At 43.2% G+C, this 23,080-nt stretch overlaps 1 protein-coding gene across 2 annotated transcripts in view; it reads left to right on the forward strand.

Moving 5' to 3' along the window:
* LOC103181383 (eukaryotic translation initiation factor 4 gamma 3) overlaps nt 1-23,080 on the forward strand; it is a 122,240-nt gene that overhangs the window by 92,805 nt on the left and 6,355 nt on the right. For both annotated transcript variants that reach the window (XM_007897827.2, XM_007897830.2), the window contains 15 exons: nt 1,643-1,765; nt 2,251-2,427; nt 4,187-4,384; nt 6,128-6,271; nt 7,691-7,927; nt 11,062-11,166; nt 12,306-12,444; nt 13,525-13,619; nt 13,935-14,028; nt 14,176-14,266; nt 15,155-15,339; nt 16,324-16,439; nt 17,061-17,233; nt 20,054-20,179; nt 22,454-22,535. In XM_007897827.2, the coding sequence (XP_007896018.1) occupies nt 1,643-1,765; nt 2,251-2,427; nt 4,187-4,384; nt 6,128-6,271; nt 7,691-7,927; nt 11,062-11,166; nt 12,306-12,444; nt 13,525-13,619; nt 13,935-14,028; nt 14,176-14,266; nt 15,155-15,339; nt 16,324-16,439; nt 17,061-17,233; nt 20,054-20,179; nt 22,454-22,535 (2,085 nt within the window). The remainder of the gene's footprint in view (nt 1-1,642; nt 1,766-2,250; nt 2,428-4,186; nt 4,385-6,127; nt 6,272-7,690; nt 7,928-11,061; nt 11,167-12,305; nt 12,445-13,524; nt 13,620-13,934; nt 14,029-14,175; nt 14,267-15,154; nt 15,340-16,323; nt 16,440-17,060; nt 17,234-20,053; nt 20,180-22,453; nt 22,536-23,080) is intronic.

Raw genomic sequence — 23,080 nt, forward strand, 5'->3', positions numbered from 1 at the left:
GTGCATAAAATTGCCCCTAGTTACATTGCCCCGAGCTATATGGACCCTAACTATATTGACCCTAGCAATGCAGCCCAAGATGACAATACCCGGGGCTTTTCAGCTGTTTTGAGCAATACCATTGGTGAGTGGTTTGGGTAGGTTAATTTCTCATTATTTCAAAACAGATTTTGACCTTGTTCCTTAAACAATGAACAGCATGTGCTGGGGAATATCACAATTGTTATCTTTTCTTTCCGAATGGAACAGTTGATTGAGCAAAGTGCCGCTATTTTTCTGGGGCCATTTTCCTTCTGTAACCAGCCCTCTCTCTCCCTGACTCTGAAAACACAGCCATTCATTTTTGAAGATTTTGTGAGGAGTTAATTTGTTTGTAATTATTCTGTGAAATAACATATTGAGCAGCTGTTTAATTTGGATATTGCAAAGCTATATTAAATAAGCAGAGGGTTGTATAATCTATTTCAAAATAATCAGAGTAATCTGTACTTGTAATGTGTCCTCTCCCACATCAGGCTCCGTGACCCTATCACTCCCATCCTCACTCGACTCCACTGGCTTCCCATCACACAGAGGATATTGTTCAAGATCCTGGTCCTCACCTTCAAAGCCCTCCATGGTCTTGCTCTAGGCCCCTACCATCTTGCTCACTCCCTCCGCTCAACGGGCGCAGGCCTACTTTACATCCCCTGACTCGCTCGCCCCACTATTGTCTGGCGGGCCTTCTGGCACTCTACCCCCAACCTCTGGACCTTCATCCGCAGTCCCTCCGCCTCGCCCCCTCCCTTGCCTCTTTCAAGTCCCATCTCAAGATCCACCACTTCAACCGTGCTTTTGATCACCCTTCTTCCCCACTCCTGCCCTCCACCCTCCCTGTTCCTGACCCCCAGCTCGGGTCTAAAACTCTGTCCGGTGCCTTGGGACGTCCTCCCAATGTGAAAGGCGTTATACAAATGTCATTTTGTTGTTGTTGTACTGTGAGAGTGCAAATTAATATGTTCTGGTGCATTTGATAATAATAATAAATCCTTGTATTTCATACAGTATGTTATCACGTCTTCTTGACGTGTCAGCAATTCACAGAATATACTGTAAAATGAATTGACCATGTTTATAGGTGAAATATGGCAGCCAATTCCCACAAACAGTCGTGATTAAGTGACCAACATTTTTTTTGATGCACATACCCTTGTATGTGCATTGAATCATATTTTTCTATAGCAGCCCGGGGGGATGGGGCATTATTCTGACCCTTTGGCAACACATCTTTCAGATAGTCCCAGTACAGTCCACAAATTGGACTGGCCTAGTTTGGGTTTGAGTCCAAAGTCTCTGGGAACACTCAGCAGGTCAGGCAGCATCTATCTCAACAAGGTGGTGTTGTTAACAATGAAACATTAACTCACTTTCCTCTCTCCATCGGTGCTGCCTGACCTACTGAGTGTTTCCAGGGAGTGCTCCCAGGGAACACTCTGCTTTTATTTCAGATTTCCAATATTTTGCTTTTTTGTTTTTTGGGTTTGAGTCCGTCCATCTTCTGCACCTAGTACAAAAGGCTCTGAAACGGTACCCTACGTGGAGGGCGCTATGTAAGTGCAAGTTGTTGGTGGTGGTGGTGCAATAACCAAGGTTTTCTTTTCAGGTTAACCAGACTAAATCGATTTCAAGGCCACTGGATCCTTCCCGGATGCTGACCAGAGGACCAGACTTCACACCCTCCTACGCGGACTTTGGAAGGCCAGTCCTGAGTACCCGAGTGATACCGGTAAGTTATTTCAGCTCAGAAATTGATTCTGTTTCTCAATGATCTTTAAGTGTTGGGTGCATGAGCTATAACACATCAATAATAATAATTGATACCACATCTTTCACATCCGGGGGACATCTCAAAGCACTTCACACAACTGACTGGACACCTGAGCCTGGGGAGGGAATGATTGGAAGCGCAGACACAAAGAGATGGTTCTTAAAGTGGGCATTGAAAGTTGGGCGGGGCTCAGACAGAGGGATTGAGGCTAAATGGCACTGAGGAAGTAAACTCGAATGATATTTTCGAAAACGCCAAGAAAAAAAAGGTAAGTTGAAGATTGTGAAGGACTGTTTTCTCCAGCCCATATCCTCCAATATGTCTTATTGTATTGCCTTGAATACCCTCTTAGAAACATCCTAACATGTTTAGTGCTCCATATCGTAGGTGATGTGAAAGATGCTCTTGTCAGTTCTTCTTGTTAATACTGGCCATACTTGTAGGTGCTCAGTGTCGTCGGACCAAGGAGATCTCAACACGGGCAAAGACGAGAGCCCAGGAAAATCATTCCCATCGTATCCGTCAATGATGATGTGAAGCTGAAGAAATCAGAAAATGCCTGGAAACCCACCGGGAAACGGGAAGCAGTTCAGGAGGAACCTGATCTGAACAAAACGCAGGTTGGTCCAAATGCACATGCCATGTGTTTTACAGTTTAACTCGCTGAGGTATTCATTGAAAAATCTTCTGCATGGGCAATGCAAGTGCAGTAAGTGCATCTCAGAGTTAGATAATCAAGGATTTTGTGAATGGATCCAGGCATATATATATTGTTTGTGATGTGTTATGCATAGTTGCCAAGTACCCCTTATGCCTTTCCCTCAAGCAGAGCGATACGACAGCTTCTAACAACCAGGTTTCTGCTCTAATCCACATTCAAACATTGCAGTTTGACCTCCCCTGTATTTTCCTCCCTCCCTTAATGAATTGAAGCACGTTCTATATCCTAGCTGTACGCCATCTAGTTCAGGAATCACCCTGTAGGTCATGTTGCTTGTTCTGAAGATCCAGTTGCAGAATTTTTCCAATTCCACACCTCCCGTTTTCGTGAATTAAAAATCCTCTCACTTGATCTGATAGGTCCAGCCTCTGTGGGAACGCAGTGTCGTGCTGCTGGCCTGAACCTCTTACTATTCCAAAAAACAGGTAGTAGTTTTATTTACAACACTAGGCACACAAATAGCCATGTTTAATATTCAGCCTCTTCACCCAGAGAAATGTGTGTTGGTTGCACTGGATTGTGTGTTGTGCAGCTGGGAGATAACAAACTGCTCTTAAATGTTGAGACCGGCAGAATGCTTGTATAACGGTCTCATTCATGCGCTGCGCACACACTGGGTGTGTTGCCAACAGTGGGGGTGGTAGAATAAGAGATCGCCTGACCAGGGTATGCATTTCTTAAAGGGGCAGTGACCCCAGGTGTTGCTCACTCTGAGGTGATACCAGGCTACTCTTTACATACAGAAGATGAATTATTTTCAGTTAATTGTTGGCAATTTGACATTTGTTTAATGAGGGATTTGGGTTGTTGCCATAGTATTTTGTACCGAACGGCAGAATAGGAATTGCCATGTGTCGAGAGGCATTTGATCTTCAACAACAATATGCACTTATGTAGGGTTCTTCACGTGGGGTAGCGTCTCCGAGCGCTTCAATGCAAACCCCATCTGATGGGAATACGAACTCTGGATTAGAAGGCTGGGCTCGACCCCTGAGATCACTTTCTGTGCTGATACATGTACAGTGTCTGTCATTGTCTGAGATGCCATTCTTTAGATGAGACATCAAACTGAGGTCCTGTTAAGATGGATGTTAAAGATCCCGTGAACCTGTTAGAAAAGAGAAGGGACATTAAATTAGATGCCTTGTCTATCTGGTCAATCAACATGATCACAATATAAAGCACATTGCGATTTGACATTTTAGGTGTTATTAAAAAAATGGAAGGGTTGTTTAATAATTAGTATTAGCTAAGTTTCTTTCAGTTTACACTAATTTACAGTTGGGCAGTTACTTTCTTGTGTGTTGTGTTGACACTCCAATGCAGTGCTGGGATGTGCTGTTTTGGATGAGATGTTAAACCTATCTGCCTGTTCAGGTGGATATTAAGATTCCATAGCACTATTCGAAAAAGAGAAGGAAATTTCTTTCCCGGGTTCCTGGCCAACAATCCCCCAAATATGATTAGTCATTTACTTAATGACTATTTGTGAGACATTGTTGTACGCAAATTGATTGCCATGTTCGCCCACAAAACACCTGGTCACTGCGCTTTACAGTATATCCTGTGAAGTATTTTGGGACATCTTCCTAACATGAAAGCCACTATACTAACTGTAAGGATTATTATTTTATGTCGATTTCTTTCACAAAACCCAGGACCTGTTCCGCCGAGTGCGCAGCATTCTGAACAAGCTGACCCCTCAGATGTTCCAGCAGCTGATGAAGCAAGTTCAAGAGCTGACCATTGATACTGAGGAACGACTAAAGGGAGTCATCAACCTGGTGTTCGAGAAAGCTATTGATGAGCCCAATTTCTCAGTCGCCTATGCCAACATGTGCCGCTGCCTCACCATGGTAAGGCTCCCCAAGCACTCCATCTGTGTTTCATATTTCCTACACTGCTGAGGTCTCTGTCTGCCTGGTTTTTGGGTAGACGTTAAAGATCCAGTGACGCAATTATAAAAAGAAAGGCAGTTTTTCCCAGTGTCCTGACCTGCAATTGTATAGCTGATAGTGATCTTTGGTGGCTGTCATGGTTGCTTCCAAAACGGTCACAACACTTGACAATAATTTGAAAGGTTTCAACATAAGTCTCACTGTAAAGATTTTTTTTCTTTCAAAAGATCTCTTGATGTTTTCTGTAGATTATCTTGGGAAGCCTTGCCAGGACCATTCCCTAATTTGGGGCCTACTTTGCCTGAAAGAGTGGTGGAAGCCGATTTGATAAAAACTTGTAAGAGAGAAGTACATAATTATTTGGGGAGGACAAGTATACAGGGCTATGGGGAGAGAGTGGGGGAGTGGGGTTGATCAGGGCTATGGGGAGAGAGCGGGGGAGTGGGGTTGATCAGGGCTATGGGGAGAGAGCGGGGGAGTGGGGTTGATCAGGGCTATGGGGAGAGCGCGAGGGAGTGGGGTTGATCAGGGCTATGGGGAGAGAGCGGGGGAGTGGGGTTGATCAGGGCTATGGGGAGAGAGCGGGGGAGTGCGGTTGATTTGGAAGCTCTTTTCAAAGAACCGGCACAGACATGATGGTCCGAATGGCCTCCTTTTGTGCTGTATAATTCTATGATTCCATGAATTTATGGTACAGTGGAATCCGCTTTAGATGGACGCCAGTTAACCCTGGACGCTGGTTAATTGAACAAAACACCCGGCCCTGATTCATTTGTATTCTTAACTGCTTTAAATATGCCAGTTAATTTGTACAACAATGCAGTCAAAACGTTGCGCTGAATGTTCTCACTCAGGCCGTCAGTGTGTATCCAGCCTCCATTAAGCTACAAGCAGCTCCGGGATGGAGATGGGAGGAGGTTAAGATTAATTGGCAGCGGACTCCAGCCATTCACAAGCGGCTGGAGTTGGGCTGTCAATCAGTGAGAGGACGGAGGAACGGGGAAGAACAAGGGAGGGTATGGGAGGAGTCAAATCACGATTGATTGACCGCGGAGCCGCTTGTGACTGGGTGGAGCCTGTCAATCACTTCAGTCGCCGCTAATTGATCCCTTTCCCATCGAATGAGAACGGCAATGGGAGGGAGGAGGAGCAGCCACTCCTCTGCTGGGCGGGAAGAGGAAAAAGAACTTGGGCTAACCTCAGACACCTCTTAGGCCGGACAAAAAGGCAGTTCCCGACGTGTCCAGCTTAACAGACCTCCACTTTATGAAACTTTGAATGTGCTGAAAAATGAAGTGTTGTAACTTCCCCCTCCTACGGTTTCTTAAGTTCCAGAAAATCATCCTATTAAATATTTGAATCTCCCTTGTTGATGTCGGAGTTGGGTGGCCAGTTTATTTGTGGTTGAATTTTGACACCGGCTGACTTTTCAGCGGGCTGGTGTAAAGAGATCTCCCACTGAAAAGATTAGAACTTGGATTTAGGGCAAAGCAGATGGTAGGATGGGTGTGGGGAGGACGAAGAGGTTATTCATGTGGGATGCACATTCACTGTCTTTCCTTCTCCCCTACATACATGAGAGCAATATACACACAATGTGGTTGGTGCTGTGAAACCTTACACTGATTCCTATGACCCTATTCATCGCTTTCTTTCCCCCATTCAAGTGCAAGGATTATTATTATTCCCCTTCCCCCTCAGCTGAAAGTCCCGATGGCAGACAAACCAGGAGCCTGGGTAAATTTCCGCAAATTGCTGCTCAATCGCTGTCAGAAAGAGTTTGAAAAGGACAAGGCAGAGGATATCTTCAATGAGAAGAGACAGAAGGAGATCGATGCTTCTTCAGTGAGTACCTTAGAGCCTTGAAGTCAAATTACCCATTTTTATTGAAACCTCCCTGCTGTGACCTTACCTGTGACTGTGGCTGTTTAACAGTAGTTTGAGAAGCTGAGTGTTTTTTCTAACAAGACCTAATGATATCCAAGGGCTTATGAAATGTTACGACAGGGTAAATAATGACAGATTATTTCCACTGGTCAGTGAGTCAGTACAGAGAGGACATAGTAGGATTAAAAAGCGAGAAAAGAAAAGACGTTAGAAAAAATATTCTTGGTGCAGAAGGTATTATCACAGATAGAATGTTACAGCACAGAAGGGGGCCATTCGGCCCATTGTGCCTGTCCGAGCTCTTTGGGAGAGCTACCACCTAGTCTCATTCCCCCGGTCTTTCCCCATACCCCAGCAAATTTTCCTTTTCAAGTACCTATCTGATTCCCTTTTGAAAGTTGTTATTGAATCTGTTTCCACCAGCATTCCAGTTTTTACTCTCTTAAGTTAAAAGTATTCTCCTCACCTCCCCTCTGGTTATTTTGCCAATTATCTTAAATTTATGTGTCCTGGTTACTGACAACCTCCACACCATGTGAGATTCATGTTTGCGGTTGCAGAAATGCCTGCCTGTCTCTCCCCCAACTGTTGAATTCTCAATGACACTAACATTGCTACACTTCCCTGTGGCCACTTGTGCAGTCGGTTGCCCAAGATTGCATTCCTCGAAGGTGTTGTCACCCTCACCGGTCCATAAAGGCTTCAGCTTCCTGTGTGCCCTGTAGTGACACCAGCTTCTCCTCAAGCTCAGAAACCCTGATCTTGAGCAGCACTTTCTGCTCATGTAGTTGACCAGTACAAGTAAAGCATCCGGGCGTTACCACATGGCACACAATGTGCTGCAACAGGTCTCGGCTGTTATGCCATATTCCCTGAATTGTTTTCTTATTTTTTAAAATATATTTAAGCACCTCCTTGCCCCTCTGCTCCAAATTCCCAATCTCACCTCTTGTATAGGAACAGCAAGATAATTCCTGTTGTAAAGGCCTCATTCTGTTACAAAGCATGCTGTAGTGGGCTCTGCTCAAGTGAGCATTACATAATGTGAAACATTATATAATTGAGACAGAACTCTTAAATTCTTTGCAACTTTGCCTCTCCTTTGACTGGAGCTGCCCTGGGCTCGCTTGGTCTTTTCGCCTACACTTGAGATGAGATCTGTCTGTCTCCACTTGACATTTCTAATAAATAATCATTTGGTCACTCAATCCGCGGCTGTTTGTGGGACACTACTGTGCGCAATTGGCTTCCGCCTTTCGCCCACAAAACATACAGTCACTACACATTACAGTATATTCTGTGAAGCGCTTTGAGACGTCTCAATGACCTGATAAGTGCAAGGATTAGTATCATTCTAATCGGTCTGATTTGGCTCAGAATGAAGAGAAAAGCCGTCTGCAAGCGGAACTGAAGGAAACCAAGGACATGGCTCGCAGGAGGTCCATTGGAAATATTAAGTTTATTGGTGAGCTCTTCAAGCTTAAGATGCTAACGGAGGCCATCATGCATGACTGTGTGGTCAAACTGCTGAAAAACCACGACCAGGAGTCACTGGAATGTTTATGCCGGTTACTAACCACCATCGGCAAGGACCTCGACTTTGAAAAGGCAAAAGTAAGTCTTCTATTTTTTTCCAAATAAATGTACATTAAGACTCTGTTATAATTGCAAGTTGAAGATACTCAACTGGAAGGGGGTTAATTTCAGTGAGTTAAAAAGGAACCTAACCAAGGTGGACTGGAAAGAAAGATTGGCAGGTAAAACAGCTAACAAGCAATGGGAAGCCTTCAAGTAGGAGATAGCTCGGGGACAGAACAAATACATTCCCACAAAGGGGAAAAGATAGGGTATCCAAACCTCCCTAGATGAATAAGGAAATTGGGATTAAAATAAAACAGAAACAGGAGGCGTATTGTAAATGTCAGGTCCAACATACACAAGATAATCAAATAGAATATAGAAAGTACAGAAGAGAACTGAGAAATGAAATAAGAGGGGCAAAGAGATTGTATGAGAAAAGATTAGGGGTAACATTAAAAGGGAAGTCTTAAGGTATTTTATAAGCATATAAAGAATAAAAGGTTAGTCAAAGAAGTGTAGGTCCAATTAGAGACCAAAGAGGAAATCTTCTTTTGGAGGCAGAGGGCATGGCTGACGTACTGAATGAGTACTTTGCATCTGTCTTCACAAAAGAAGAAGATGCAGCCAATGCCACGGTATTGGAGGAGAGGGGGTAAAGGAATTGGATAAGATAAGAATAAACCGAGAGGAGGTACTAAAAAGGTTGTTGGTGCTCAAGGTAGATAAGGCACCTGGTCCGGACAGGATGCATCCTAGGTTACTGAGGGAAATAAGGGTGGAAATAACAAAGGCTCTGGATACAATCTTTCAATCCTCCTTGGGCACTGGGGTGGTGCCCGAGGACTGGAGGGTTGCAATTGTTACTTCCCTGTACACAAAGGGACAGAAGGATAAACCCAGGAACTACAGGTCAGTCGGCCTAACATCAGTAGTGGGGAAACTTCTAGAGACTATAAACCGGGACAAAAGAAATATTCACTTAGAGAAATATGAATTAATAAAGGAGAGCCAACAAGGATTTGTTAAAGGCAAATCATGTCTAACAAACCAGAGAGTTTTTTGATGAAGTAATGGAGAGGGTGGATGAAGGTAGTGTAGTTTATATGGATTTTCAAAAGGCGTTCGATAAAGTGCCACATAAGAGAACTTGTAAGCAGAATAGAGGCCCACGGTATTAAAGGGACAGTGGCAGTATGGATACAGAACTGTCTGGGAGACAGAAAGCAGAGAATGGTGAATGGATGTTTTTCTGACTGGAGGGAAGTGTACAGTGGAGTCCCCCAGGAGTCGGTATTGGGCACTGCTGTTTTTGATCTGTATAAATGACCAGGACTTGGGTATAGGGAGGACAATTCCCAAGTTTGCAGATGATACTAAGCTCGGGAGAGTAATAAACAGTGAGGAGGATAGCAGCAGACTGCAAGAGGACATAGACCGACCGACTGGTAACATGGGCAGACACGTGGCAGATGAAGTTTAATATGGAGAAATGCAAAGTGAAGCATTTTGGGAGGAAGAATGAGGAGAGGCAATATAAGCTGATGGTACAATCTTAAAGGGGGTGAAGGAACAGAGAGACCTGGGGGTCATATAAGTAAATCTTTGAAGGTGGGAAGACGGGTAGATAAGCTGTTAAAAAAGCATACGGGATACAAGGCTTTATAAATAGGGGCATAGAATACAGAAGTCAGGAAGTTATGATGAACCTTTATATAAAACACTGGTGAGGCCGCAGCTGGAGACTGTGTTCAGTTCTGGGCCCCACACTTTAGGAAGGATGTCAAGGCATTGGAGAGGGAGCAAAGGAGATTGACCAGGATGGTACCAGGAAGGAGGGCCTTCAGTTATCAGGAGAGGTAGAGAAGCTCGGATTATTCTCCTTTGGAGCAGAGAAGGTTAAGAGGAAACTTAATAGAGTTTTCAAAATGATGAGGGGATTCGATAGAGTGAACAAGGAGAAACTATTCCCACTGGCGGGCGGGTCGGTAACCCGAGGACATCGATTTAAAATAGTTGTTAAAAGAAACAGAGGGGAGGTGAGGAGAAATGTTTTCACACAGCGAGTTGTTGGGATCTGGAATGCATTGCCTGAAAGGCTGGGGGAAGCCGATTTGACACCAGTGTTTAAGCGAGAAGTAGATAATTATTTGGGGAGGACAAGTTTGCAGAGCGTGGGGATTGAGGTTGATTTGGAAGCTCTTTTCAAAGAGCCGGCACGGATACGATGGGCCGAACGGCCTCCTTCTGTGCTGTATAATTCTGATTGATAATGCTGGTTTGCTAATAGTGAGTTTGGGATGTGAACCTTATTCACCTGATTTATTTACCCCGATTTCCACCGGCTACTGATGCAAAACAAATGGCTGGGCCATCAGGTCGCTGCCACCGTCATGCTGTTGAGAATTGGCAGCCTTCCAACTGAGCTTAGTTTAGAAAAAGAATATGCTGATTCATTGAATGATGGGGTCTGAAAATGGTTATTTCAAATTGGATTCTTTAAAAGAATAATAGAATGTTGCACCACAGGAGGCCATTCGGCCCATCGTGCCTGTCTTTGAAAGAGCTTACCAAGTAGTCCCACTCCCTCGCTCTTTCCCCATTTGTGATGGTTCAATCCAGTTAAATGTAAAAGATCACAAATGTTGAGTGTAATCACTATAATGTTCTATAACATTTTGAATCCCAACCTGTGAAGAGTTTTTAAGCTTGTCTCAGTTAGTATCACTTATCTCTGGGTCACACAATATGGGTTCAAGCCCCACCTCAGGACGTGGGCTAACAATTCAGCTGACTCTATCTGCAGACCCTGTGTTGTCTGGCGTGGTGACCTTCAGAAGATGTTAAACTAAGGTCCGCTTCAAGGCCTATGTGTTAGTTCAAATGGTCGGTAAAGATCCTCGATGGCATTGGGAAGGAGAAGGAAATTACTCAATGTCCTGGGCAACAATTCATCTCCTGGCTGTTTGTGAGAAGCGCTTGCCACAGTTGCCCCATGAAAACGTGAACTGCAGAAAAGCCTTAAAGTGCTTTGAGCCACTTTGATGTGGTAAGGTGCTGTAAAGATTCCTTTATGTTCCTGATCTCCTTCAAAGGAGATTTTTAAAGGGTTTAGAATTGAGAAAACTGAACACAGCAGCTGGATGTTAATGGTCTGCTCTTTGTTTCAGCCTCGCATGGACCAGTACTTCAACCAAATGGAAAAAATAGTAAAGGAAAGGAAAACTTCATCCAGAATACGGTTCATGTTACAAGATGTGATAGATTTGAGGCAGGTACGTTGTCCTTTTTGATTATCTGATTGATGTGCATTGGGGTATCTGTCTATTTTATTGTGGACCAGTATTCTAAAATGATGAGTTATGATTAAAACATAACTGCAAATAGTACATTATAATTAACTGCGGGGTCTAAAATACCTTATTTGCAAACTGCATTTCTTTTAACTGCAATTTCTGGTTTGCAATTTCACAATTTTAAGATTTAAAAACATTAATCCCTGAAGCCTTGCCATCCGGCCTGTCAGATATGAGGCACTTTCTTGGGTAAGACAGAGGCCTGAAAGGAAAACATAATGAGTTTATACTTTTCATTTAGATGAGGCTGTTTGTTGGAGGCTTTTAACGGTTTAGGTTGTTACGCACACACTCACACAGACGGACGTTGAGGTTCTGCGGAACAAGCGAGTTATGGTCCCAACTTTCACACTGTGTTCTCTTCAACCTGTTTGGTGTGGAATAATAATTGTATCGACGTGCAATTTGTTTTTATAGATGATAATGAATGACAAAAAAAAAACAAGCTGTGCGGATCGCTCATTTTAGAAGTTTCCCACTTTCTCTACTTCTGTCTGTCTCGGCCTGAGCCTCAAACCCTGGCCACAGAAGATGAAGAGCATCCCCACTAATGTAACCTTTCTGTTTCCCTGATTATCCAGCGGTCCCTTGGTGTCTGAGTGAAGGCGGCAGCTGAACGACAGGCAATGTTTTTCCCTATTTTGTGACTGCCCAAACCCATCTCACAGTCCTGCCCTCTGGTGGTTGTGACATAAAACTACGCCCCATCAGTCTGGGCAGAATTCCGACTCCGCAGCCCTGAGATTTCACTTAGTCCTTAACCCGCAAATCTATTCTATCCTAATGTGTAATAGTCCGAGGAATGGTAGAAAATTCTTCAATCCATATTAATGGTGATAACAATAATTAATGTGGATGTTTTAAACATTTTTCGCAATTGGAACATATTTTTCTAATCTTAGAAAATTTGGTCCGAGAGTCTTAAGAGTAGGTGAAATTTCTTGGGTGAAAATGGTCCGTTCTAACCCCAGCACTGTCCAATCCTGATCGATTATAATTATTTGTATAACATATTGCCAGTCTATTGATGGTTTTCGAAATCTTTGTCGTCCACACAGAAAAACTGGGTGGCTCGCAGAGTTGAGCAAGGGCCGAAGACCATAGAACAGATCCACAAGGATGCTCAGATTGAGGAACAGCAACAGCAGCTCAAAGTCCATCAGCAGCTCCTGTCCAAGCAGGAAAAGAGGAGGCCAGGTAGGAGGGGAACCTGCTGTTGTACATTGAATTTTAAAAGTCATGACAAAGCAGCAATTCTTGTTTTGCTACCGTGAGGGATAAAAGAAATATGAGTTTCTACCATTAAAGTCACAGCCACAGGAGGATGCCATTTGGCCCATTGAGCCTGCAGAGGCAGTTGTGGTAATCCTGTTCCCTGCTTTCCCACTCCCCTGTGTCTTGCTGGTATTAGCTCCTCTTTGATGTTAAGTGCTCCAGTCCCTATTTGCTGCTCTTTTCCAGGCTGTCCTTAAGTTGAGTTCTCTACTTACCTTGCAGCAGGTGGATACTCGAGGCAGCTTTTATATTATCAAGATGGTACCAAGAAGAATGTTTGTTTCATTGCACCATAAGCAAACATTTTCACTTTGTATACTGAACTGGAGGATTACTTTGCAGTATTGGGATTTAATTTGCAGTATTTCCATCAGATTTCCACATCCCATCAGCATAATAATAATAATAATCCTTACATTTGATATAGCGCTTTCCACGTTGGGAGGACGTCCTAAAGCGCTTCACAGAACACACTGTAAAGTGAATTGACTGTATATTTGTGGGCGAACGCGGCAGCCAATTGCGCAAAGAAATGATTCACTTCCTTTAATTTCTCTTGGTGATCTTAAATTCGTGCCCTCTTGTTACTGACTTGCAGACAACTGGAGCTCTATTACTATTTACCCTAGAGCATAACCCTTCATAATCTCAAAGACAACAACAAATTGCGTTTACACGTCGGGAGGACATCCCAAGGCACTGGACAATCAGTGTTTTGGACCTGAGCTGGGGATTGGGATCAGGGAGGGTTGAGGGCATGGGGGAAAGGAGGGTGATTGAAGGCACAGTCATACTTCTTGACCTTCAAGAAGTTCAAGGTTCTTGAACTTGATCCCCAGGGGGGTGGGGAGCCAGTGAAGCGGGGCGAGGATGGGGACTTTCACCAGGTTAACTCTAAACCTTCAAAGCAATGGTGAAAGAAGCCTCACTGTTAGTAGAGATGAATTCATGTTGCAATGAATGTAAATAACTTCATACCCTTGTGCTCTGTACAATTGTCAGCTGCTGTACGACCCTCAGAAGAAGCGTGGAATGTCGTTCCAGTGGGAAAAAGTAGCAGAACAATAGATCCTAGCAAATTCCCCAAAATCACCAAGGTACTGGCCTCAATTTAGCTAAAACCGCAACACTTAATGAGCCACATTCACCGAACTTTTTTTTTTGCTGCGTTGTGAATGTTGGGTGTCTGCATTGATTTCTTGTGACAAGAATGCTCATGTCAGTGATTTTTTTTATAGCATCTTGTCGCATATAATAATCCTTGCATTTGATACAGCGCCTTATCACATCTTTGAGACGTCTCAAAGCGCTTCACAGGATATACTGTAAAATGAATTGACTGTATATTTTGTGGGTGAAGTATAGGATATATAATAAATATTTTGTTCTCTGGATTTCTCTTTGTCCTGTAGCCTGCCACCGATGACAAAATTCAGCTGGGCCCAGGAAGCGGCCTAGGGAGCTGGGTGAAGGGCAGCAGTGGAGGTGTTAAAACAATTGAATCTGGTAAGTTAAACTCACTGCCTTTTCTTTTTATCAAGATGATTGTTTTATGCAGTTGTTTCTTTTTTTAAAAGTCCAGTTGAGTTGACTCTAGGTGCAGTGAGCCGAATGAAGAAGACATTTTTTTTTAAAAAAATGTTTTCATTTCAGATGCCCCACGAGCGAGTGTGAACAGGTTCTCTGTGCTGCAGCAGGCAGCTTCTCCCGCTGTAGAATCCGAGCCTCGCAGGACACTCCCAAGGTAGGTGTTGGGCTTGGCTCCTGTCATCCCAAACTCTAATGGTGGGGTATCTGAGCTGGACAAGCAACAGGAAGCTTGCCAGATATTGTTCTCAATGGAAAGGTGCACAGCTTTAACCATTTAAACTATATTCATAATCCTTGCATTTGATATAGTGTCTTATCACATCGTTGAGACATCTCAAAGCGCCTCCCAGTATTGTAAAGTGAATTGATGGTATATTTTGTGGGCGAAATGTGGCAGCCAATTGCACACAGCTGTGTCCCACAAACAGTCATGTATCGAGTGGCCGCTTTTTTTTAAAGAGATAATTACCCGCCCTCCCCCGGAAAACAATCCGCCAATCGACTAAACTCCAGCTGGCCCCTAATACTAGTCAATACAAACAACTATTTTTCTTTTTTCCAGTAATCACAGGAAGCGTTGGGCTTCTTTTATTCCAAACTTATTTAGCATGAGGGAAAGGTAACACCCGGCACAAACCATTTGATTTTTGACAGTGATGGACTCCCATTGTCTAGGAGCCGTGAAACGTTTTGGTTTGAAAAGTTGAATGAACAGCTTGCTCTGAGAGCCAGTGCAAACTTGATGAGCCTAATGGCTGAATCGCATATTGTAAATATCTACGCTTCTACAAAAAAAACCCTTTGGGCCATTTGATCTCAGTGTTCCGGAATACAACACTTCTTCTCTTACTATTACAGCATCAAGCTGTTTCTTAAATGGGTCTCTGCTACTTAAGACAGACCGGATGTAATTTAGCGACTCAGAAACGGTAATCTGCAGTTTATTTGTGCCGTGAGGTTTAACAAGTGGCAGATTGGATCCATGCAGGTGACTGTAAACACACAAATAACTAAATAGATTTTTTGTCTTCCCCCTGAGCAGTCGGAGCAGCATCGGCCGGGAGAAGAACGATAAGCCAGCCCAACCGGTGATCTCCAGAGGCAGCAGCAGCAAGGAGCTACTGGATGACCGAGAGGAGGAGAGGCCAAAGGTCCTGGAGATAGTGCAGCAAAGCACCAGTGAGGAGAAGAACATTGAGGTGGACAAGAGCAGCCCAATGGAACTGGGTAATGCGATCACTCCAGGGGGATCAGCAATGCTTCGTGGGTGCTCACCCACGCCCCCCTCCACCCACACACCACAATCACACCCATCAGACAAGCTCGGTTTTTCTGAGGGCTTTCTGTTAGCAAATGGAATCTGGTCATAGAGAATTGAGCAGAGATCCTGCTTGCGTGTGCACATCTTTCGAGGTTGAATGATTTTTAAACCGCCCACTTTACTGTCCTTTAGTTTCCAGAGTTTATAAACACTTTCTAACCAACATTTATTTGCCTTGTCATTATATAAGCAAAATAACTTTTTTTATTTGAAAAAAAAGTGCCAAAGAAAGTCCACAGCTACTGGAGCAGTTAATAATAATATGTGATGTTAAACCAAGGCCTCTCTACTTGTTGATATGAGTGTTATTATCTGTAATAAATATAATAACCTAAGCATTTGATATAGTGCCTTATCACGTCGTTGAGACGTCTCTAAGCAGAATATAGTGTAAAGTGAATTGGCTGTATATTTTGTGGGCGAAAGTGGCAGCCAGTTGTTCACAGTAGCGTCCCACAAATAGCCGTAGATTGATTGAGTGACCAAATTTACACTCCGAAAAGCGCCCTACGGCAATCAGCCAACTCGTGAGGTTGGGAACTGGTGAGGTTGGGAAGGCTCCTTTCAATTGTAAGCCCATTAACCAACATCTCAAGATATCAAAATGGGACTTCATTTTTGAACCAGTTTAGAAGTTTCCATTTGAAAAATTTCAAACCGCTTCATATTCATCTCGGAATTTTCTTAATTCTGACCAAGTAAGCGAGGCATTACAGCGCTATGTGTTTTTATGTGAGAGGTGAACCTCACACAGATGATGTGTTTGGTGTAATTGTTGAACACAGAAGCTGAAAGTTTACCATATTTCAAATTATTCATCAGTCCTGGGGAGGGAGGGGTCTACTAAATCCTAACACACTGCTAATGATTGTTTTTTTTCCTCCAAACAGTGAAACCAGACCTTCCTCCTTCTGGTGACTCCCCGAAATCGGCTTTCTCTGAAGACGAGATGGAGAAAAAGTCTAAATCCATTATTGATGAGTTTTTGCACATTACTGATTATAAGGTGTGGATTTGAATTAAATCATTAAATAACCCATGTACAATGCTGATTGTAATGCCTAAAGATATCTAATATTTGAGTCATATTTTATACAGTGAGGTTTCAGCAATAGTTTACATACAGATTTAATTTCTATAACATACTGCTTTGCAATAACTGGTCGTTACAGAAGAAGAGCATTGGTGTTTTCTGTTTGCTTGCAAATTTCATTCAGTGTTAATGTTTACGATGTCAGTGGGAAGGCCCTCATTGGTTGTTGCTCCATTCTCAACTGAGCTGTGAGGTGAGCTGCACCTCAGAGCAAGAGGTGTCTTGCTGCTGTGATCACAGCTGAACCACTAAATAATTGGTTTTAGTTTTATAGGAACATTTGGTATCTTCTTCATCATTCCTGTTAAATTTACATTACATGCACTAAACATGAGAATGTATAGTATAGAAGAGAAGAAAGTCCACGGTGAAGCTTTTATATTTAGAATTGCTGCTTTTACATGGGGGGTGGAGGGGTGCTAAGAGCATGCACGTGGACTTTGACCTCTCGCTCCTTAGGAATAATGTTTAAAGCCATAATGATATTCGCATCCAGCCCATTTGCTTAGCATTGGATTCTCTTTCTGTTTGCAGGAGGCAGTACAGTGCGTGGAGGAGTTGAATTCACTAAGCCTGCTCCATGTCTTTGTAAGAGTTGGTGTGGAGTCCACATTAGAGAGAAGTCAGATAACCAGAGAGCACATGGGTCAGCTTTTCTACCAGCTTGTTCAGTCAGGAAAGTTACCCAAAGAGGAATTCTTCAAAGGGTGTGTGCAATGCAAATCTTTTCTCATACAGAATAAAATAAATCCAATACTAAGAACACAGCAGCTCTGAAAATGAAGTAGCATTGGAAAGTGTACAAAATCTAAAATGCTTGATTACCTTTAATGTGGCAATCCATTTTTTTCACACTTGAGTACATGTCTGGTATCTGAAGCAGAAGGCTATCTACATAAGAACATAAGAAATGCTGGGCGAACAAAAGACCAAGGTCGATCTAGTTCGCCTTTCACCATCCTGGCGGTCGCTTGCATACATGTCCCAAATGACCTATGTACCTATCTACTTTCCCCTAATATTCTGCAGATACGAGTAGATTCATCATTCCTATTACATGATCCCCAATCCACTATTAATTTAGAGCTACCTAAATTAAAGAAGCTGCACTGATGTAGTTGGTTCATAAAAAGTCTCATCTTCATATTGGCTCGGCTGCTAGAACCAAAGGTTGTGGGTTCAAACCCCAGACAGATGATAAAATGGGCGGACAGGTGGCAGACGAAGTTTGAGTGGAGAAATGTGAAGTAATGCATTTTGGGAGAAAGAATGAGGAGTGGCAATGTAAGCTGATGGTACAGTTATAAGGGGGTGAAGGAACAGAGAGACCTGGGAGTTTGTATAGTAAACCTTTGAAGTGGATAAAGCTGTTAAAAAAAAGTGGGATACCAGGCTTTATAAATATCAGCAGAAAATACAAGTGAAGAAGTTATGATGAACCTTTTATAAAACACTGGTTTGGCTTCAGCTCGAGACTGTGTTCATTTCTGGGAACCATACTTCGGGAAGGATGTCAAGGGATTGGAGAGGGTGCAAAGGAAATTTACCAGGAATAAGGGACTTATGAGGACAAGTAGGATTATTCTCCTTTTAAAAGAGAAGTAGCTAATTATTTGGGGAGGACAGGTTTGCAGGGCTGTGGGGGGAGAGAGCGGGGGAGTGGGATTGATTTGGACAGCTCTTTTCAAAGAGTCGGAACAGACACGATGGCCAAATGGCCTCCTTCTGTGCTGTATAATACTGTGATTCTATATTAAGCAAGATCCTGTCTGCCTGTTAAGCTGGATGTTAAAAATCCCATGACACTATTTAAAGAGAAAAGTGAATTTGTCCAGTATCCTGGCCAACAATAAATGCCGGGATAAAATTGGTCATTCACTTCATTTTGTAAGACTTTGCTCTGCACAAATTGGCTACACCATTTACCTATATAAGCAGTCATTACCTTTACAAACTCTGAAAAGCCCTTTAAGGCACATTTACGTGCAATAACATCCATTTATAGGTGCAAGCATTTATTTTTAGCTTCAAATCCAGGTTAAAATGGAAGTCCCCTGTGCGCGGTTTGAACCTCTTGTACACCTTACCTGTTTGTTTTCCTGTTACCTGGCTTTCAAACTACCGCCCCATCTCCAACCTCCCTTCCCTGTCCAAGGTCCTGGAGCGAGTTGTTGCTTCCCAGCTTCGCTCCTTCCTCGCCTGCCACTCCCTTCACGAATCCCTCCAATCGGGTTTCTATGCCGCCCACAGCACAGAAACTGCCCTGGTCAAAGCGACAAATGACATTCTGTCCATCTGCAACCAGGGCTCCCTCTGCCTCCTCGTCCTCCTTGACCTCTCTGCTGCCTTTGGCACCGTAGACCACTCTATCCTCATCCACCGCCTCTCCTCTCACCTCAACCTCCACAGCACTGTCCTTGACTGGTTCAGATCACACTGCCTGCACTTCATCTCCTCAAATGGCTTAGCAATGGCTTCTCTAGCGCCCGCATTGTCTTGTGCAGTGTTCCTCAGGGCTCTGTCCTTGGTCCCCTTCTCTTCAACATCTATATGCTCCCTCTTGGTGACATCATCCGCAGACATGGGGTCAACTTCCACATGTGTGCGGATGACACCCAACTCTATCTCTCTGCCTCCACCCTTGACTCCAGGACCCACTGCTGTCCTGACAGAATGTCTGACATCAAGTCCTGGATGAGAGCTAACTTTCTACAGTTGAACGTCAACAAGACCGAGGCTCTCCTGATTGGCACCTCCACACCTCAGGCACTGACAGCATCACTATCCATGATTGCACACTCCACCTTGCTAAGGCAGTCCGCAACCTTGAGGCTCCTCAACTATCCTTTCAACCCCAGATGTGTGCCATGACCCGCTCTGCCTTCCCCACCTCCTCAACATCGCCCAGTTCCACCACTGTCTGATTCCGCAGGCCACCGAAACCCTCATACACGCTTTCATTACATCGAGGCTTGGCTATGCAAACTCCCTGCTTGTCGGCCTCCCCAACTCCTCCCTCTGAGACCTCCTAACCCCCTACCATCCTGCCCGCTCCCTCCTCTCAGCGGGCTCCAGCCTGTTTCAAGTCCCCTACCTCGCCCGCCCCACCATTGGCAGGTGAGCTTTCAACCACTCTGCCTCCACCCTCTGGAACTCTATCCCGCAGTCCCTCCACCTCGTCCCCTCCCTTGCCCCTTCAAGACCCTCCTCTTCGACCGTGCTTTCGATCTCCCTGCTTCAACCCCACCTACCCTCCACCCTCCCCGATCCTGACCCCCAGCTCGGGTCCGAAACTCTGTGGCCAGCGCCTTGGGACATGAAAGGCGCTATATAAATGTAATTTTGTTGTTGTTGTTTCAGGAACCATTGTCATCAGTTTAGGTTCAGAGGGATTCGGATAAGGATTAGAGAAGATTTCACATATCAGATTTTTTTTAAAAAATAGTTGCTCTGCAACTTGTCAAACCATGAAGTTCCTGAATTGTACTTGCTTGCTAATACGTGATATCAATTTGTTTTGTTCTCAGGTTCTTAGAGCTGTTAGAACTGGCAGAAGATATGGCCATTGACATACCACATATATGGTTGTACTTGGGTGAGCTTGTAACCCCCATGTTACAAGAAAGCGGAATCTCTATGAGAGAATTATTTACGTAAGGAATCCTTAAGTAATTCAGCTTGATTTGTGCTTGATAAGGCATAATGTAATAATATGAAACTGAATCAGCCTTTTATTTTATACAAAATTTTATTTTGTACCATTGCCATTTTATTTTGGTAGCTATTTAATTCCGTTTTTCATTATTGGAAACCCTATATTTAGTTTGTTGAATCACCCATTTTTTATGAAAATAACCTAAATGCGAGTTTTCAAAAAATCTAAATGTAAAGACAGCTTGCGCCTGCTGAAATGAAATGCTTATTCTGCTGATGAAAGAAGCTGAAGCTTTTAACATTTGTTGGGAGACTGTAGCCTTGCTAATCATTTCAACAAGTAGCATTGACTCCACTTGAGGGAATCAAATACATTGTGCAAGACTGAGAGAGACAATGTACTTTATCAGCAAGAGATTCAGCCACAGCCTCCTTCTCAGACCCTTTTCTTACTGCAAGTTTGTGTCTCTAAATTAGCATTATATTGATTTCCTTTCAGAATACCTCAATGCAATTGATGTTCACTGTACCTTCTAGTTCCATAAACCATCTATGGCATAAAGCTATATGTAGGAGAACCCCATTATAATACTATTGCCTGGGTCTAATATCTGAGGTTACACTGTAAGTGAAGAACCCAGAACAATAGGCAGAGGAATAGGCCAATGTTTCTTCATGGTGGTATCCACTACTTCATGGTAACACCCTTGCAAATCTATGCTGTATTTCCCAGTATGTCAGACTTGGACATCACTTCTTGAGTCCTATGTGCATGGACCTCTGGCACTTCATGTACAAAGTGGAGCAGCAGGAAGTTATCCCATTGTTGGTGTGGGAAACCAGCTAATCAATGCGGGAAGCTTGAATGTGCAGGACTAAGCCTAGCAGAGTTGGCTGGTGGGGCTTTATGACAGGGTTGTCCTGTGTTAAGAACCTGTGGTTAATTTGGGCTTGAATTCCTCAGTGTATAATTGTACCTAATGCTTTTTCACAATTACCTATTTTCATTTCATTATTTTATTCCCTTTTTAAAAAAATCTCAATCAGATTCACATTCATAGGCTTATTTTGTAGTTCATTGATTTTAAAAAAAAGTTTGTGTGCACTGCCTCTATTCTGGTGAGGAGATCAGGGATTGTATTCTACACATATAAGGACCGTTAAGGTCTCTTTATCTTCAATATAAAAGCACAGATATTTTTCATGTCAAAGAAAGAAAATTGGAGGGGTGATAAAGATATGTTAACATTTGTATATCACTGCCAACAAAAATTCTAGCGCCAAGTAATTCTGCTGCAAAGGACATGCTTTCAAACAACAATGTATGTAGGTTCTTTGTACCATTGCAGGTTTCTAAGGTTGTGAGCTCACAATTTGTGTCAAATCAGTGGGACCCTAATGCTTACACATTCCAAATCCCCCGAACAAAGTTGGAGAAATTGTGTTTTTCGGGGAAGGTATTTGTTTTACTTATTTAGTTTCACCAAAACAATCCAGAGATTATTATCCAGAGATTTTCATGTGCATTCAACTGAGTACTCATTTTTTGGCAGCGTGTGTCATATGCTACGATAGATGAGAGTATTTTTATCTTCAGTTTATCAGGATCAAAAGAATTGCATTTCTGTTTGGATCCAAAAAAATTCACATGACATAGCGAGTTCATAGAAACAGGAGTTGGCTATTTCAGCCCCTCAAGCCTGTTCCAATATTTTATAAGATCATGGTTGATTTGTAACTCAAATCCAGTTACCTGCCCTTGTCCCACATCCTTTAATACCCTGACCTAACAAATATCTGTCTACCTCCATCTTGAAATTGTAATAGATCACAGCATCCACAGCCCTAAGATGATGCCCCTTGTTCTGGATTCCTCCACCAGTGGAAATAGTTTCTCTGTATCTACCCTGTCAAATCCCTTCATTTTGAAGACCTCAATCAGATCACCCCTTCTAAACTCAAGGAAATACAGACCAAGTTTATGCAAACTGTCCTCGTAATTTAAGCCCTGGTATTCTGGTGAATCTGTGCTGCACCCCCTCCAGCCCCAATGTATATATATATATCCTTCCTGAGGTGCGGTGCCAAAACTGAATGCAGTCTCCAGATGGGATCTGACCAAGGCTCTGTATAGTTCAACCATAAATGTTTGATTACTAATTACCTATTTAGTCTTGTGTGAAATTGATGTCATGAACCTCAGCTTCTTGAACAAGTGTGTCCTAATGGCAACTCCAGATTGCAAATAACTCATTTTTCCCCATTTCTTGCAGAGAGTTTAGCAAACCTTTACTTCCTGTGGAGAGAGCAGGGGTTCTGCTTTCAGAAGTTTTGCACCTTCTATGCAAACAAATGGTGGGTAGAAACATCACATGTTGTATATTGGTAGTGCTGTAACTCCAGGCAAACTGTTCTAAAGTGACCATCTCTATTCAGCAACCACCTGCCAGTGGCCACACTTTTTTTTTGACTTGCGGACAAACGTTTAAAAAATGTTCAGGCCCAGTCAGCACACCAGCAAACCCGGACTCAGAGGCCACTTTATGAAAACGGGTTTGGCTAATTGGTGAAGCGCATCAATATATATTCATAGGACAATGACTTGAGTCTGGTGATGGAGTTATTAATGAAGGTTTCTTTTGTTCTATCCGATGGTTTGTTCTATCCTCAACATGCTGCACAAAGCTAGTAGGACATAGAATTATGCAATTGTACAGCACAGAAGGAGGCCATTCGGCCCATCTGTCTGTGCCGGCTCTTTAAAAGAGCTATCCAATTCCCAGTATCCAATTCCCCACACTCTCCCCAAATTTGTTCTCCCCGAATATCTATCTACTACTCTCTTGAAAGTTGTTATCGGATTGGCTTCCATAACCCTTCACTGGCACCAGGGAATAGCT

This window comes from Callorhinchus milii, unplaced genomic scaffold (assembly GCF_018977255.1).
Source record: "Callorhinchus milii isolate IMCB2004 unplaced genomic scaffold, IMCB_Cmil_1.0 Scaffold24, whole genome shotgun sequence".
NCBI lineage: Eukaryota > Metazoa > Chordata > Chondrichthyes > Chimaeriformes > Callorhinchidae > Callorhinchus > Callorhinchus milii.